At 35.5% G+C, this 19,481-nt stretch overlaps 1 protein-coding gene across 5 annotated transcripts in view; it reads left to right on the forward strand.

Moving 5' to 3' along the window:
* ORC5 (origin recognition complex subunit 5) overlaps positions 1–19,481 on the forward strand; it is a 94,878-nt gene that overhangs the window by 72,659 nt on the left and 2,738 nt on the right. For 4 of the 5 annotated variants that reach the window (XM_043968298.1, XM_043968297.1, XM_043968294.1 and 1 more), the window contains one exon: positions 14,711–14,823. In XM_043968298.1, coding sequence (XP_043824233.1) covers positions 14,711–14,823 — 113 coding nt within the window. Of the gene's footprint in view, positions 1–14,710; positions 14,824–15,030; positions 15,142–19,481 lie in introns of those variants that run through there. The other variant, XM_043968295.1, reaches the window with a different exon arrangement.

The raw sequence follows: 19,481 nt of genomic DNA on the forward strand, positions 1-19,481 counted from the left end.
TAATAAACTGTTGTCAACTTCAGTAATTAATATCTTAGTTATAATTTGATTTACAAAACTCTTTAAAGTAGATGTTAAACTTAGCTATGTTAAACTGGCATTTTAATTTCTGAGCTGCAGTTCTCATGAGGAAGCTCATCAAACTTTTCTCATATTCTTGATCCTATAATAAACATTTTGGCCCCAACTTAATGGAGTTCAGATGCTACATTAAGCCAAAACCAGTTTTTTTAAATCAATTTTACATGTAAAATGAAATAAAAAATATTTTGTTTGAGGAACAGTATCAAAATAGAGAACAGAAGGCATCAACAAAAAGAAACCAAAAAAAATCAAGTGATCTTGTTCATGTTTAGTTTAATCTACTGTTTAAGCACAAAAGTGACTTTAGTATTCCAAATTATCTTAGAAATAAAAGTTTTGGAAGGGAGCCAAGATGGTGGAGAGAAGCCAGGAAGTTGCTTGAGCTCTCCTAAGTTTCCCTCAGAAACAACATTAAACGGATTCTGGAGCTACAGAACCTGAAAAAAGACAGAAACACAATATTCCAACTGGATATTATTTAGAAGACTTCAGGAAAGGTCTGTCTCACTTGGTCAAAAGGGGAGTGCAGCGCAGTTCATTGCAGCCTAGAGGAAGGCTGGACAAGTCAGTAGGAGACTCTTATCCACAACACATATCAGCAGCTGAAGCCCCTTGGCCCTGGCTTAGCAGGCTGGTGGTGCATCAGGCCAGTTGTGAGACCTGCCAGCCCCAGCTGAGAGGACAATCTGCCAGCTAGATAACCACCCACAGGACAGGCTCAACTAGGCCAAGCCATCCCACTGCAGGGAGCAAGCATAGGGAGTAAGCCTAGGGTGGTGAAGTATCCATGAGCCACTGGGTTCTCAGAGCAGAAACTCAGTGACCAGGCCCCTATCTCCCAGCACATGAATCTTGCAGTAGTGGCCCCTGTGCCCCAAGAGCAGCCCTCAATGTTAGAAGTCAAAAATAGTCTAAAATATGAGTAAGAAACAAAAAAGGACCCTTACCATTGAGAACTTATATGGCGGGGCAGCTAGGTGGCGCAGTGGATAAAGCACCAGCCCTGGATTCAGGAGGACCTGAGTTCAAATCCGGCCTCAGACACTTTACACTTACTAGCAGTGTGAACCTCGGCAAGTCACCTAACCCTCATTGCCCTGGAGAAAAGAGAGAGAAACAGAGACAGAGAGAGAAGGAACTTCTATGGTGACAGGGAACACCTGAAAACAATCTGAGATGAGGACAATACTGTCAAAATGCCTATATGTGAAGCTGAGGCTTGAGAGGGGGAAGATGAATTGGTCTCAAGACCAAAAAGCCTTCTTGGAAGTGCTCAGAAAGGATTTTAAAAATCAAATAAGAGGGGCAGCTAGGTGGCACAGTGGATAGAGCACTGGCCCTGGAGTCAGGAGTACCTGAGTTCAAATCCGGCCTCAGACACTTAACACTTACTAGCTATGTGACCCTGGGCAAGTCACTTAACCCCAATTGCCTCACTTAAAAAAAAAAAATCAAATAAGAGAGGTGGAAGAAAAAATGGGAAAAGAAACAAGAGAAATGAACGTTATGCAAGAAAATTATGAAAAAACAATCAACGGCTTGGAAAAGTAAGCACAAAAATTAACTGAAGAAAGCAGTTACTTAAAAAAAAAAATACAATTGACCAGGGGGTAGCTAAAGCACCAGCCCCGGATTCAAGAGGACCCAAGTTCATATCTTGCCTCAAACACTTGATACTTACTAGCTGTGTGAAAAAATAAATAAATACAGTTGGCCAAATTGCGGGGGGGGGGGGGGGCATCCACTGAAGAAGTCAATTCATTCCTTCAAAAGTAAAGTGGGCCAAATGGGAAAGGAGGTGCTTTTGCTTATTGAGGAAAATAATGCCTTAAAATTAGAATTGGGTAAATGGAAGCTAGTTGCTCCATGTGAGACACCTGGAATTAGTCAAACAGAATCAAAAAATAAAAAATAGAAGATAACGTGAAATACCTTGTCGTAAAAACAACTGACCTGAAAAAAGAGATACAGGAGAGATAATTTAAGAATTATTGGACTACTTGAAAGCCATGATCAAAAAAAGAGTAAACACCATATTCCAGGAAATTATCAAGGAGAATTTCCCTGATACAGAATCAGAGTATAAAATAGTCATTGAAAGAATCCACTGATCACCTCCTGAAAGAGACCCCAGAAGGAAAACTCCAAGGAATATTGTAGCCAAATTTCAGAATTTTCAGGGGAAGGAGAAAATATTGTAGACAGAGAGAAACAATTTAAATATGGAGTCACACTCAGGATTACACAGCACCTGACACTTGAACTTGGAAGACTTGCAGTGTGATATTCTGGAAGGCAAAGTATCTTGGATTGCAACCAAAAATCAACTGCCCAGCAAAATTGAGTTATTATCTTTCAGAGGAAAATATGGTCATTCAGTGAAATAGGGGACTTTCAGAGTGTCCTGATAAAAAGACCAGAACTGAACAGAAAATTTGATCTTCAAATACAGGACTCAAGAGAAGTATAAAAAGGTAAACGGGAAAAAAAGCTATTCAATAAGGTTAAACTGTTTATATCCCTATATGGGAATATAATACTTGTAACTCTTGAGAACTATATCTCTATTTGGGCAGATAGATATGTAGAGGGTATAGGTATAAATTGACTTTGATGTGATGATATACAGAAAATTAAGGGGCGAAAAAAGGAGTATCCAGAGAGAAGAGGAAAGGGGAGGTGGAATGGGGTAAATTACATCACATGAAGAAGTGCCAAAACCCTGTTATAAAAGAGAGAAGATGTGAGCATTGTTTTCATTTTCACCCTTACACTCACCAGATTTGGCTCAGAGGGAATAACATATATACTCATTTGGATAAAGAAATTTAGTTTACCCTTTGGGAAAGTAAAAAGCTAAGGGAAAAGGAAGGGCACTGATAGAAGGGAGGGCAAAAGCAGGTGAGGAGAGGGTAAAGAAAAGGGAGGGCAGACTGAGGGAGGTTGTGGTCAGAAATAAAATGCTAGTGAGAAGCAATAGGGTGAAAGAAGAAAAAATACAAAGGGGAAAATAGGATAGAGGGAAATACACAGTTAGTAATCATAACTGTGAATGTGAATGAGATCAACTCTCCCATAAAACAGAAGCAAATAACAGAGTGGATTAAACACTAGAATCCTACAATATGTTGCTTACAAGAAGCACATTTGAAGCAGAAAGATACATACAGAGTAAAGATAAAAGCTTGAAGTGTAAATGCTTCAGCTGAAGTTAAAAAAAAAAAAAGCAGGGTTAGCTATTCTTATTTTGGACAAAACAAGCAAAAATAGATTTAATTGAAAGAAATAAGGAAGGAAACTACATCTTGCTAAAAGGTACCATAGACAATGAAATAATATCAATACTAAACATATTTGTACCAAGCGGTGTAGCATCCAAATTCTTTTTTTTTTTTTTTTTTTTGCAGGCAGTGGGGGTTAAGTGACTTGCCCAGGGTCACACAGCTAGTAAGTGTCAAGTGTCTGAAGCCGGATTTGAACTCAGGTACTCCTGAATCCAGGGCTGGTGCTTTAACCACTGCGCCATCTAGCTGCCCCACAGCATCCAAATTCTTAGAGAAATTAAATGAGTTACAAGAGGAAATAGCAAAGCTATACTATACTAGTAGGAGATCTTAACCTTCCCCTCTCAGAACTAGATAAATCTAACCACAAAATAAGAAAGAAATTAAAGAGGTGAATAGAAACAAAAGTGATGCTCATATTTTCTCATTTTAGTTTACCCATTGGTTTCTAACTTCATCTTTCAGCAGAGTCAATAATGTATCACAGGGGCAGCTTGGTGGCACAGTGGATAGAGCACCAGCCCTGGAGTCAGGAGGACCTGAGTTCAAATCCAACCTCAGACACTTAACACTTACCAGCTGTGTGACCCTGGGCAAGTCACTTAACCCCAATTGCCTCACTAAAAATAAAAAACAACAACAAAAAATAATGTATCACATATTTTAAATATGATTTAAATATTTGCTATCATATGTACAATAGGTGGTGCTTATTTAGGAAATACTACTCAGCAACACAGAGCTGTAATGCAGTCATCATATTCGTTTTCCAAATCCTGGTGATATTGGAATTTGTGAACCAGAATCTTATTAAAAATAAATACTACCCTCAGAGAAAAAAGTTAACTCAATAATCTAAATTTTCTGTATTAACTAACTAGGTGAATATTACCTTTTGCATTTAAAGGAAGATCACAGAAACCAAATTAAAATGTCCTATTATGGGGGCAGCAAGGTGTTGAAGTGGACTAAGCACCAGCCCTGGATTCAGGAAGACCTGAGTTCAAATATGACCTCAGACACTTAACACTTGCTAGCTGTGTGACCCTGGGCAAGTCACTTAATCCCCATTGCCCCCCCCCCAAAAAAAATGTCCTATTATGTTTGAAGAATAGCATTTTTCCCCCTAAAATACTGTTTTTTTGATGATTTATCTAACAGTAGACTCATTTTAAAACAATGAAATGATTATAAGTTCTGTAACAACTAGCCATTGTTAATTATTTATTATGTTCTGGCCTAATTAAAGTCATATACTGTTATATAAAGACCAGATTTAAAGGGGGAAAATTCAAAAAAGAGAATTCTGAATACATATTTATGTATTATATGTATTAATATTTTATCATCATTTTAATGTTGGTGTCTTCCCCCCCCAAGTAAATATATAGTAAACTTTGTGAAACAATTTTCAGTTAAGACCAATATAAGTGTATGTTGCTTAACATAATAAATGTTTTCCTAAAATTGTGTTTAGGTTTTATGTCTGTTCATTGTATCATGCTTTAAGTGCCATAAGGGAATTCAGTTTTTAAAGAATTCTTAAAGAGAATCATTTTTATCATGTGAATGGATACCCCCTTAATTTATCTTCTTTTGTTAAATTTATATTTTCATACATTGGCTATTCCTAACTTAGGGCTTATTTATTTATTTGTTTGCTTGCTTGTTTATTTATTTACTTGCTTATTTGCCAGGGTGTCACGAAAAGAAAAACATTTATTCCTAAGAACTTTGTAACTTGTTTTGGGAGTTACTGAGACTCATGAAATGAGACTTGAAAAAATTAAATGATCACTCATCCAAACAGTTTTATATTTTTGCAGCATTATTCTGCTCTCTACCATTGTTTGTTCCAAAATATTTTATGACTTCAAAATAGTTTGTACTAATTTATCTGCCAAGTTTTCTCCATTTTCTTATTCAAAACTTATATTACTTTTCATTTTGTGTAAAACAGTGATGTAAGACTAATATAGAAAAGGATTCTTGCTGGCTTAGAAAACCACAAATTAACATTCTTTGTGTTGTATTGTATAACTTAGGGGTGTTGTATATTTTCCAATTACATTTTACTCTGGTTTGGGCTGCACTCAGAAATTTTAGTGTAAAAGACCTTCCCTTTCAGTAATTAATTGAATCCATGAGTTTATTGATGTACTTCCTCCATTGATTAGTTCTAGTAGAGCCTTCAACCCAGGTCTTCACATCTTGTGTGGTTCTAGTCCATAAACTTCTATAAATATTCCACAGACAATCTACCCAACTTCTTTGAGGTCTTTCTCTGGGTCTTTTAAAGATACTCATTCCCTGTCAAATAATTTTTCCTGCTTAGAGTGGTAGATGAATAGCTTTTGAATTACCATCACTTCATTGAGAATTCCTTGTAATCTTCAAACTGGAATATCTGGAGGATCTCACTGTTTATGGGTAATTCTTTTTCTTTAGATTCTGTATCAGAAACCTTCCCCGTCCCGCCCCCCCCCCCCACCGCCATGACGGTGTTATACCCTTTGGTAAGTATGTTGCTTTCTTTGCTTTTATTGATAATAGAGATCCATCGACCAAAGTTAACTCTGGCCACATATAACCAGGACTTTTGTGTAAGTTTAATACATGTGTGGTAAACACACTGAAGGAGAGTTAACTTAAAGGTTGTATTCTGCTCTACTGAGTGAATCTTTTTTTTTTTTTAAACAAACAGAATCTTTTATTTTCCCCATATTTCATTCAGTGTGATTGTAGAGTTGTCTACAAAAGCCTATCAGTTTGCTTATGCATTCCTCTAGGAATCCCTAAATGTGTACATAGAACATTCTTATAAAGAAATTATAGGAATGAAAAAGCAAGCATATGAGTCAGTATTTGCTGTTTTTTTCTCAATTCTATATTTTGAGTTATATATCATCTGTGATTCCCCCCCCTCCACAATTCGTTCAGTATCTTCCCTTTGAAATATTAAAAACTGAGCACCAAGTGCTTGCAAAATTGTATCATGAAATATATAAAGTGCATATTTTTTTGCATGTGTTTAATCTAATCCAGCTTCTCTTCACAATTTTATCTTCTTAAGTGCCATTTGCGTTTCCTCATGTTTGATTCCAAGTGTGATAACTCCATTCTCTTCAATTATGAGAATATCACTATAGAAACTCTGCCAAAGCTGTTTTCCTTCCAGTTTTATCTATAAATACTCTGGATAATATGATTTATTTGAGTCTCTTATCAAACTTTCCGTACCATTGTCCTTCTTGCCTTCACCCCTTTCAGTCTAGAGCCAGAAACTAGGGCTGGGATATAGGACTTTGTTTTAGGGCTGAAATTTGCCCCAGTGCTGAAAAAGTCTTGATGACAGCATTTGGATTCTTTTAAAAAAGGAAATGGTAGTGTGTGATTTCAGAACAGAACTGATGAAAAGATGGCGGACTGGAGCGGGGGCAGTCTTTCATTGAAGTTCTTGTTGCTATGCCTTTCTTCAGCTTGCAGGGTTCCACTAGCAAAAGGGGAGAGAGAATAAAGGCTGTGGCTGACAGACCCTGGCCCTGGCTCAGGCACCAGTTGCATCTTCAGTGAGTGCCTACCTTCCAGCTGGGGAGAGAGGGCAGAATAGCTGCTGAGACTGTCAATGACCAGTGCTCAAAAATGGCTCTGCCTATGATTAGCATAAAGAGAAGAGGACCATTCAAGCCCATACAGCTGCCTGCTTGGCCCCTGCTGGTGGAGGGTCCTGCCTTTCTGGGAAGTTTCTTCCACCTCCTCCAACCTGGGAACCCTTTTTTCCCTAAATTTTCCCTAAATCTACACACACACACACACACACACATACACACACAAACCTCAGTTATATATAACCTAGAATCCCAAAAGAGGATTTATGCATAAAACACTGGATATTTTTTCTCCATTATCACTTGATTATATGCATAATGTTTTAGTGGTCCCCTTGACTTCTTCTTTCTGTTGTTTTTTTTCTTTCCTTCAAAAGGCTCCCCACTGCTTCTCAAACTTTCTTACAAACAAGACCCTGGGGTACAAACAACTAAGAGCAGCTGAGGTAGAAACAAAGGTGTGCCTGAAAGCATCTTGCCAGTGAAAGATTTGGTTAGCTAGGTGGCAGAGTGGATAGAACTATGGGCTTAAAACCAAGAAGACTCGTCTCCCTAAATTAAAATCTGGCCTCAGACATTTATTAGCTGGGCAAGTCACTTAAGCCTGTTTGCCTTCGTTTCTTCAGCTACAAAATGAGCTGAAGAAATGTAAAACTACTCCAATATCTTTGCCCCCAAAATACCCCAAAATGGAATCACATAGAGCCAGACATGACTGAAACAACTCAATAACAACAAAAGTGAAAGATTGGCAATTAAGATATCCCTGGTGACTTTGGAGAAAGCAATTTCCCTTGAAACATGAAGTTATTTTTCCAGGTGGTATAAGATAATTAAAATAATGAAAGTACCTGTGGACCCATCTGGTCAATATCACCTTTCTTAAACTCAGAGGTTTATAGCAATTTATCTATGCTGTTTCCACTGCCATAATCCAAGGCAGATACAAATTTACCAGGTGGTGGGAATCTAGAGGTATTTGTAGAGCCACTGAGCTAACAGGCCTGGCACACACTTTTATTTCACACCACAGAACTCTAACCTTATGAGACATTGGGTGGCTATTTAATGTTTACTCTAGAACAATTTCAGAAAAGGTCTGCAGATGAAACATTTCCATTAAAATGATATAATGGGGGGGCAGCTAGGTGGCGCAGTGGATAGAGCACCGGCCCTGGAGTCAGGAGTACCTGAGTTCAAATCCGGCCTCAGACACTTAACACCTGGGCAAGTCACTTAACCCCAATTGCCTCACTAAAAAAAAAAAAAAAAGATATAATGGGGATGCGTAGATTATGATTATTCTTTACGACTTTAACATTCACAAACTCTTATTTTGATCTGCTTTGCCATTGTAACTTATTTTAAAGCTGCCCTGCCATCTTTATGCCTTTGGCCAAATGCTATATAATTGTGACCCCAGAGTTTCAACTAAATTCCCTTTCATTCATTACTTACTATTATTTGTCACAAGATAAAAACAAACAGTGCTTATATTTTACAAGTATCTATTCTCTCAAATTCTCCAACAGGATTCCAGCTTCACATACTACTTTTAAGACATTAATAGTTGTCCTAAATGTACAGTGTTTATTTTGAATGTAAGCTCCCTAAGAACAGGGACTTTGGCATTTTTGTCTTTGTATACAGGTACTAGCAGAGTGTCTAGCACATAATAATTGATTGATTAAGCATAAAAAGAATTAGCTTCTAGTAGTCATTTTAAAGGACATTTAATTCATGAACTTACCAATTAATGTTCCTTGCTTGAGGACAGTAGCCCCAGTTCAGTCATTAATCATGACATATTTATGTTATAAATCTGGAAACAAGATCACATTGGGTACAAAGACTTTAAAACTGTGTGACTTTTTCTTTTTTCTTTTTTTAAGAGGAAGGGGATATGTTAAGTTTGTTACCAAGAATCAGAAGTTAAAATAACATATTGTCTATGGGGTTTTCTTGACAAAGATAGTGGAATGGTTTACACTTTCTCCTGTGGGTTAAGGCAAACAGTGATTAAATGAGTTGCCCAGCATCACACAACTAGTAAGTGTCTAAGGCCGGATTTGAACTCTGGTCTTCCTCATTCTAAGCCTAGTGCTCTATTCACCGTGCCATCTAACTGTGCCCAATAGTATATTAGACTGTACAAAGCAACTTGTTACTTTTTTCTTTTTCATTTATCTGACATCAACAGATATGAACATTTCAGTATACAAAGAGAAGGATTGAACTGTGCATGTTACATTCAGCACTATAGTAACAAAACTGTTCTGTTTATGTCTCCTTTGGAACTTTTTCATATTTTTCTGCACATTTAATATTTTAATAATTGTCTTTTCTTTCTTTTGCATCTCTGCCATCACCTACTAACTCCCACCTTCTCTTTCAGTCCTCCCTTTGAACAAATAAGTTAAACAAAACAAATGATCATGTTGGCAGTGTCTGCAAATGTATCTCCTTTGCAGCTCTAGTCCATTGCCTCTGTGTAGGTATGGGTGGCATGCTTCATCATCTATCTTCTGAAATCACTACTGGTTACTGCATTGATCATAATTCTATAGTTTTTTAAAGTTATCTTTACATTATGGTTTTTGTCTAAGTTGCTATCCTGCCTCTGTCCCTTTTTATTATACATTAGTTTATACACGTATTCTCAGGTTTCTCTGAATCTATCGGTCATTATTTCTTATAGAAAATAATATTCCCTTCTGTTTGTATACTACAGTTTGTTCAGCCATGTCACAGTTGCTGGGCACCTGCTTTGTTTCCAGTTCTTTGCTACAACAAAAAGAGCTGCTGTAAACATTTTTGTGGACATGTGTTCTGTGATCCCTTTGAAGACTATACTCTGTAGAAGTATCACTGAGTTGAAAGATGCACACTGTTTAGTGACTTGAGATATCATTACGAATTTCTTTATAGTTCACTTGGACCAATTGGAAGCTCTACCAACAGCGCATCTCTGTGCCTGACTTTCTATAGCATCTCTAATAGTTGCCATTTTCATCTTTGTATATGTGGCTGTTCCACTGCACATAACGATGTGAAGGGAGCGGAATAAATTCACTTTTATACTCAAGTTTGAGTGGCTTATTCCTTCCTCATTGGGAAGATTGGTCCTACCATTCTGTTAATTTTGAGCAAATATCTGTGAGATTGAGTAATTTTAATAATTTTAATAATCTCACGTAATTTTGCATTCAGGGCAAAGCCAAATATTAGAACCTAGGCTTTCTGTTACAGTTCTATGAACTTTGTGGGCAATTAATTAGTAAATACATGTGGAATGACCAATTTTTGTCAAATGCTAATTTACTAATAAAATATTGAGGTCAGAGTTCCAGTCTGGGTTCTTTCTTTAGCTGTGTAGTTGTTGGATGTTAGGTAAGTCATTTTACCTTAATGTAAAATTTTCTTAACTAATGTCAGGGGCCCTAGACTTAGATGATTTCTAAGCTCCCTTCCATTCAACATGATCACATCATGGATCCTTGTTATTTTTCCTCATGGATGACAAGAGATAAAGGCACAACTAAAGATAGTACACATGAAGGATTTCTGCTTTATCTTCAATCTCTAGCTTAGAGAAGACCCTCTAAATTCAGGGATATACAAGGAAGCTTTAAGTAACTTATATTCAAAATTTCCATGATTTTCATGGCAAAGTAAATATGGAAACAAGAACAGGATGATTAAAAATGGGGAGGAAAAACCTCTTACTATGAAATCGCTAGATAAGAATGACTCGGTTTCAATAACTGGCCCCATTGGTAAGTAGTCAGTTAAAAGCTTTATCATGGGTTCATATGGTTCACATGAATTAACCTGGTCAGAAGGAGCACCACTTTTTCTTCTTTTGTCTTTACTGATTTCTCAAAGAGTAAAATATAAAGAATTTATTTCTCTCAGGACAGCTTTTTTTTTTAATGTTAACATAATTTGTTCTGGGGTCATTGAATTTAACTCCATGAGATTAGTCCTGGATGGTAATTTTGCACAAAATGTGTTTTCTAAATGACATCTGGTTTTCAGACTGCCCTTGGTTACATTGCTGTGTAACATCTGTACGCATTTAACTACCAGTAGCAGAGGGCTTTAGACAAGTGTAGGCAACTAAGTTAAATTTGTGTGCAAATGTTTCATATGGTGCTGCTTGTTTGTTATAAATTAATAAAACAGCAAGAGGATTTACCTAGTATTTAACTCAATTAAAATATGGAGATTCACACTCTGCATTTAATTTCAAGACTTATGTTGTGATATTAAAGCATAGAAATCAAAATATTGATCTACTATTGAAAATGTAATATAAACATTAATAATCAGACTTATAGTATACATTTTTCTAAATATAAAAACTGCTTCAGAATTTAGCAAGTATGGAATGTTATGGATATGGAACACTACAATGATATATACCTTCTATTTGTCTGCAGATTCGTCAGTAAAATTTTGCAAGTTGGTAAAAGCATTTTACCTTTTTTTTTTTTCTTTCTTTCTTTGGGGGGGGGAGTGGGTGGGGCAATGCAGATTAAGTGACTTGCCCAGGGTCACACAGTAAGTGTCAAATGTCTGAGGCCATATTTGAACTTGAGTCTTCCTGAATCCAGGGCCAGTGCTTTATCCATTGTGCCACCTAACTGCCTCAGCATTTCACCTTTTTAACAGTAAATTTATAGTGAAATTACTACTATACATAGGATGTTGTGAGAAGTTCGAATCCAAAAATACTCCACAGATAAAGAGTGCTGGAAATGTTAAACACTATATTTTAGTATTTAATCAAGAATAAGATAGATATCCTGGGAATCAGCCCATAACCTACTTATGCCAAGAATAGTTCAACGATTCTGAATATTTGTATTCTTATTTTTAAACGTATGCATTGATGATTTATTGTAACTTATATGGAAGTTTAACCTCAGTTCAAAATTTTTTTTCTTAAAATGATTGCAGAGCAATTTCAAAAATAGTGCTCGGGGCAGCTAGGTGGCCCAGTGGATAGAGCACCGGCCCTGGAGTCAGGAGTACCTGAGTTCAAATTCGGCCTCAGACACTTAACACTTACTAGCTGTGTGACCCTGGGCAAGTCACTTAACCCCAACTGCCGCACTAAAAAAATTAAATAAATAAATAAAATTTTAAAAAAAAATAGTGCTCAATGTATTTGGAGGAAGAAAGTATAATTAGTTATAATCTAGTATATGTAATTAGGTGTTTACTCTAATAAAATTTACTTCTCATCAATGACTTCCAATTGCTAACTAACCATGTAAGGTCCTCCATCATCTGGTTCAGTCTACTTTTCCAGCATTATTTCATAGTACTCTCTCTCCTTTGTGCACTCTTTGTTTTAGTCAGTCTGGACTATTGGAAAGCACTTAGCACAGTACCTGGCATGTAGTAGGCTCTTCATAAATGCTTGTTCCCTTCCCTGTCCTCCACCATTTTTAAATTTCTTGATCTTTCTTTCTTCTTCCTGCTGTACCTCTGCTTACACTATCAGTAGGTCTTGGAGGGACATCTTTCCCTCCCCCTCCCTTCTCACCTCATTTCTAGCTTTTGAAATCATCTTCCTTCATAGCATATCTCAGGGGTCACCTCCATGTCAAGATGTAGGATTCCCTTACTGGATGTGATCATTGGCTCTAAGAATCTGTTTATGTTTGATAGAGTTTAGCTAGAAATGTTTATTACGATGATGATTAGTTTGTATATCCAAAGTTGCTGGTAGGTAAAAATGCCTGTTCTGAAAAAGAACATTTATAATCAGTCACTTGGTTAAGAATCAGAAGACCTAAAGTGTAGAAAGTCTCACTCGTGCCACTAATTTGCTGCGTGACCTTGGACGAGTCATTTAATTCCTAGGCTTTAATTTACTTGGCTTTAAAATGAAGATGAACTAGATAATCCAAAGTCCTTTCCAGATTTGATGCAGAAATTTATGATTTCATTTTCTCATCAATATAAAAATAATTTTGATGGAATACTATATTGCATATTAAATTAAAACTACTTTCTGCCTCTCTTTAAAATAGTCTTAGTCTTATAGCTCTTAAATGCTGAATATTCATTGTTTTTACCTTTTGTTTGATATATATTTTTTGTTTTGTTTTGTTTTTGCAGGGCAATGAGGGTTAAGTGACTTGCCTAGGGTCATACAGCTAGTAAGTGTCAAGTGTCTGAGGCCAAATTTGAACTCAGGTCCTCCTGAATCCTGTGCTGGTGCTTTATCTACTGTGCCACATAGCTTCCCCCATATATGTATATGTTAACACAATAACAAAACATTTATAATGGAACAAGGTGTTAAAAATTATGTATTCTGTTTAGATGAGGCCTCACTAAGAGCCATCTAAACTTATGATGTTTTCATTGGAAGCTTTTATGAACCTCATACCCATTTTTTCTAGGGGATACAACTTTGTTTCATTGGTAGTTCCTGAATATAAGAAGTCAGCCCAGCAGTAAGCACATCCAGCAGAATGATTAGCCAGCAATGGTATAAAAGAGCAGCAGTAATAACAAATTATTGTGCTTCTTCATTGGCTGAATAGAGATTTCATTTAATAGAGATCATATAGGTCATATTTCCCTCTTATAAAACTAAATTGAATAAAAAGACAAGTGAATTTGTTGTTGTTAAATCAAAACTAAAGAAAGTTCAAAATAGAACTTAGTAGGGTTGGTAAGTTGTTAAAACTCCTAAATTCCTTTAACTAAAACAAGTTGCTCTGTTAATTGTTCCTGAACATCTATCTCTAAAATGTTAGTGCTGGGCTACTAAGTGAGTAGTATTAGTTCCCAATTTAGATGAATAGGCTAATGGAATTTTTACCAGTTCTTTCCTGTGCTGAATTGTTTGTTATAGGGAGGTCTTGGAGGAGATCACATGGCAGATCATCAAAGTTATGCATTCCCACTTCTTTCCACTGCCTTTTTCTATCTCCTGCTGTTCCACAGCATGGTAACATTGGGCGTGAGTATAGAATGAGCCTGAGCTAAGCCTTTTAGTGCTTGGAGCACCTATCATTCCTAGATTTTTAATCCTGGAGTCTTAATCCTTCAGATGATGGTCCTGTGAGATGGGAGTTGTTATACTACTTGGTTTTGACTTGACAAACTTTAATCTGTCTTGGCAAATCCAGGCCTCCAGCTATTTTCCTGACTCATTGGTCAGTGTTTAGTTTTAAAGCAACACCAACCCAGGGAAAAGGGACAGAACAGGTTACTTAGCTATTGCTGCTTTTTTCACTTCCCTGCCTGTTTCTAGCTCTGAATCTGAGAGAGAAAAAAAAAATTCAAAGACCACACATTGCTTGATTCCCAAGGAGTGTAGATTTTTCATCTTTTGCTGTATTTGGATAAGAACTTCAAAAAACATTTCTGTGTTTTGGGAAAGTGTTTTGATTACTCTTATTTTAAAAGGGCAGAGCTTGTACTTCTGAGTCATTAGTGAAACAAAGAATTTTGTTCAGTGGAAAAGAAAGAGTATTCTCCAAGGATAAAATCCTTAAAGACGCTTGTTGTTATGTTGGTTAAATAGGTCTCTGGATGTATGTCTTATACAAATTTCAAAGCACTTGTATTCTCTTTGTAATTCCCTTTGCAGTTTTAGATTCTTTATTAAAGGATCTTTAAAATTATTATATTGGATTATGAGTGTAAATTATGACATAATGCATCTTTGCATAAGCAGTTTAAACTTTTATGCTTTCTCATTTCTAGATTACTTCTCTTGTGACCCTTCAGCTGTTAACATTGGTTGGCCACGATGACCAGCTTGATGGACCAAAGTACAAATGCACTGTGTCTTTAGACTTCGTCAGAGCTATTGCAAGGTCAGCCCAAAATAGACTTTAATGTAGTAGTCTGTAAGTTATGTAAGTGGTGTGATAAATTTAAAAGTAATAGTATTTGTTACTCAGGAAGAAATGTTCATTTGACTCCCAGGAATGGAAAAGAACCACTCAAGTGGGAGTCCATTCCTCTTTTGGAAATGCCCTCAGAGTCCATAGTACATTCTTTTTTCTTTTGGCTCTCCTCAGATTGGTGAATCCATTCATCCTTTGGAAGTTGAGAGATTGTATTTGATTTATATTTGATTTTTGAAAATAGCTAAAAGCTAAGTCATTCAGAGCCAACTTTAATGAACAAGGTGAGCAATCAAGATGGGTAATGCTGGTTTAATTGGAAATGAAATGTGATTCTAAAATAGTTTTTGTTTGTGTTTGGCTTGCAAATTGCTCCCGAAAGCATTTCCAAAAGAGAAGCACAAGGATATTTTGACTAATGCCAGCATCACTGGAATATATTATAGGTCACAGTTTTTTGTTTTTTTTAATTAGTTTCCCCCCTTCCCCCAACCCTTCAGTTATAAGTGCTGGTACAGGGGCAGCTAGGTGGCACAGTGGATAAAGCACCAGCCCTGGATTCAGGAGGACCTGAGTTCAAATCCGGCCTCAGACACTTGACACTTACTAGCTGTATGACCCTGTGCAAGTCGCTTAACCCTCATTTTGCCCCCCCCCCCCAAAAAAAAAGTGCTGGTACATTTCTTTTTAAAAAATTGTACTTACTTTAAAATCACTCTATCTTTTAATTTGTGGCATGTCATATAAGAAGATGATTCTACCACTGACCTCAGTATAAAACAAATTAGTCCTTATAAGCATTTTTTATACTTTACATAGCCATGCTTTTTTTTTGGGGGGGGGGTAGTAGCATCTTATTTTAAAAGTTGTAAAAAACATTCCTCTTGCCCAATTCCCTTTCCATTCTTTCAACATTTTTACATATCTTGCGGCTTAATTTATTACTTAGGTTTCATGGTATGTTCCAACTTTAAATTGAAATTCATGGTATAGGAATATATTAGCTAGGATTTGCATAATTTTAAGCTGCATTAATCAGTATTTATCAGTTATATACCTGCCCATAACAATGAAATACATTTTTTTTTATGAAAATGTGATAGGATTTCAGAATTAGGGTCTTATGACCAGAAGAAAGAAATTAACAATTATATAATTATAAAAATATCTAATTTATGTAGCTGTAGCACTTTAAGTTTTGCAAACATCATCTTATTGGATCCTCACAAATTCTCTATAATAGATGTTGTTACTCCCATTTTACAGATGAGTAAACTGAGGAAACATGCCCAAGGTCACATAGTTAATAAGTGCAGATTTTGAACCCAGGTCTTTCTGACTCCAGGTTTCAACGTTGTCCACTGTGCTACAATGCCTTATTTTAGATACTTGTCACTGCCAGAATCAGACCCTTGTTTCTAAACCTTTATTGTTAAGGCCATTCAGTTCTTCAAAGGACACTTTCTATATCAACTTCTTTAAACTTAAAAAAAAAAAAAACCCTGCAAATCTCACCATTAAATAAGTGAAATGGAATGTCTTTTCTTTTTAACTGGTTTCTCATATAGTCTTAGAATCTCACTTATTTGGCCAGGGAAAGTATTAATCTCTGTGAAGTAAGTCATTCTTCTTCATCCTGTAATCATTGGAAAGGGGGGAGGGGAGATTGAAAATACTCAGTAAGGTGCAACAGAGCAATTAAGTATTAGAGCTATAATTGATCTTAGAAATTATCCCCTCCTTGTTCCCTTCATTAGAGATAAGGAAACAGTCTTATAGAAGCTAAATGACTTGGCCAAGGTCACAGAGAACTAGCCAGTGACCAATTTAGAACTAAAATCCTAGGTTCTTCATAATCTTGTAGTTTTTCCATTACACATATTCCCTGATTGAACTGGAAGTCTTTTTGTATATATTTTTTTCTGACTTTTATACATTGTTAGGTGTACAGTCGCCCTTTTTAAAAATTGTTAATATCCTAAGTCCTCTTCACCACACACCCCCCAAAAGGAGAATACTTTAATTGAAATTATTTTTTTAGATCTGCTTTGTAAATGTTTTTTAATGGATTCAAAAATTTTGACAGCTCTTTTTCTAACTTTAGCAATGGTGTGACTTTGTATAGTATTAAAGTTCTGTTTGTATTTGCTTCCATTAAGAGTTCATTTAGTTAAACAGTTTTCAAAATTTTCCCTAATTAGGGAAAGAGAATCTTTTTTTAAAAAAATTTTAAGGGGAAAGTTACATCACAGGAAAACTTTAAAGTTTTTACATAGACTTAACGTAGGAAGATAGTAGAATAGAGATTATTTAGTAATGTTGGATTGCCTCTGCATAATTATGGTTATGAAAAAAAAGAAAAACATTATTGTTATTTGAAAATTAACAGCTTATAACCCATTATACATACAACTATAAATTAGCCACCAAAATGTTTACCTAGAATATAAGACACATAAATGAATGAAATTATGATGCTATCCTTAAAGCAGTCTATAGGACCTACAGTCCTTTCAGACATATGATAAGTGGCAATGGAAGAATTTGATTCAGTATTATTTTCACAGTTAGAAAGTTTCAGATTAATAACAGATGAACCATTTTTTTAAAACTTGATAATCTGCATATAGAGGAAAAAAGAAATAAAACAAGAGATCCTGGGAGGAAGACATTACTTTTAAAAAGAAAAAAAGACACAAAGAGGTTTGGAGTATAAAGAAAAAATACTAAATTAATATCCCAAAACTTTATATTCAGCTCATCTTAAAGTCATTTAAATTCTGGTTTTGAAAATTGTACTCGGCAAATCAACAATAAAACTGTTTGCCTTTTTTTCTCTATCATACTCATGCCCTGTTTCTTTTATGATGTTTGCTTTAAAAAAGAAATCAATCATTAAAAAAATCAATATGTGTTGCGTTCTTCAGGGGAGAAACAGTTGTGCTTAGTGAATTTGATAGATGTGAAAAGCTAAGAAGTTAGAGAAAGTACTTGCAAAGCACATTTTCTCCTTTACAAATCAAAACTTTCTCCAAGAATAAATTGATCTAAGGTTTGTTAATCCAGCATTCTTATAAGAGTAAAGTCGTTATAGCGTGCTATGATTTTGACTGCCTTATATCATCCTTGATGCTGCCAAGGTGGCATACTATTAAATTCTCCTATAGTTGCCAATACCCTGGAAGATGATCTGCTGGGATCAATTGGCAGATCGCCTGCAGTAGAGGAAATTAGGAATTTCAGTTACCTTGACAAATGTGTGTTTCTTAAGGGAATGGATTTAGCTGCTCATTCTCTGCTAACATTTATTTTCTGTTAACATTCAAACATTTCCTTAAGATTTAAATTGTTTTCACCAATTAATACATTAAAATTGGTTTTCTTTCTTTTTTTATCATCTGAAGATTGTTTTGCTCAACATGTATTTAAAAGCACATAAACCTAAAATTAATTCCACTTTACTACTGGTTCTTGAAACTGGAAATTAGTTTATAATTTTACGGATCCGAATGTGCTAACATGAATTCCCTTTCTGTTTATAATAAAAAAGCACCTGCCATGCCCTGGATATCTCAGAAAACCATTCTTTCTCACTCTACCAAAAAGAGTAATTCAGTTATTACCTGAATCTTTTCTATCCATACTCTTCTTTCCAACTTTTCTGGGTTCTAAAAGCTATAGAGAAGAAGATATATCTAAAAAGGGGGTGAAAATTTAAGTTGCATAATCAAATTTTTTATTCCTATATCATTAAAATATTTTATTTGTTAACTTTTTTAACAACTGTTTTAGTGTCAGTTTTACGAGAATTATTTTTGGTCATGATTCTTCTTTTTGGTAAGGTTCAAATTCCTTAGAGTAGCAGCATTGTAGTCAGATGATTAAGGTACTTTTGTTCTTCCTTGTCCCCCATCAGATGCCACTGTCACCCTGACCCCTCACTTAAGCTATTGCTAAATAGTTTTTCACAAATAGTTTTTATTATTGGCTATTTTAAGAATTTTAAACTATCTTTTGTGTTAATAATGTGCCAGAAACTTTTTTTTTAAGTTACAAAATGATGGCCAAAAACATCCAATGATGATGGTTTAATAAATAAGAGATGCAATTAGAAAATCTTTAACATGCCGCTCTCATATGGATGATTATTTTTGCAGCATTCAATGTTAGGCCTTTCATTTTATACTTATTGCTAGATCATTATATCTAATTATTTTGATCATTTATTCAAATAATAAAACTCTAAGTCTGAATATGTGTAGTGAAGAATGAGTTTAGAGAAAAGAAAATAATTATATGTCTCTCTCCACTGCTATTTTATTCTGCCTACCATCAGAGTACAAAAATACACATTCACATCATCTATCTGTTGAATCTCATTCTTGGATTTTACAGATTTAGCTACAATGCATACACAGGTCAACTAGTGTTAAAAGACTGAAAGAATGAACACCATAAATGAGGACAGATGAGCTATGCAGTATGTAATGCTTAAACAGGTGGTTGGGATGATAAACAATGTTCAGCAACACAAAAGATTGAAATACTTTTGCATCTCTAATTACTTTATCCTGTTTATTAGACAAAAAGCAAGTAGCTGGCAAACTAAATTTCAACTTTCTATG

The sequence above is a fragment of the Dromiciops gliroides genome, chromosome 5, assembly GCF_019393635.1.
Source record: "Dromiciops gliroides isolate mDroGli1 chromosome 5, mDroGli1.pri, whole genome shotgun sequence".
Classification (NCBI taxonomy): Eukaryota; Metazoa; Chordata; class Mammalia; order Microbiotheria; family Microbiotheriidae; genus Dromiciops; species Dromiciops gliroides.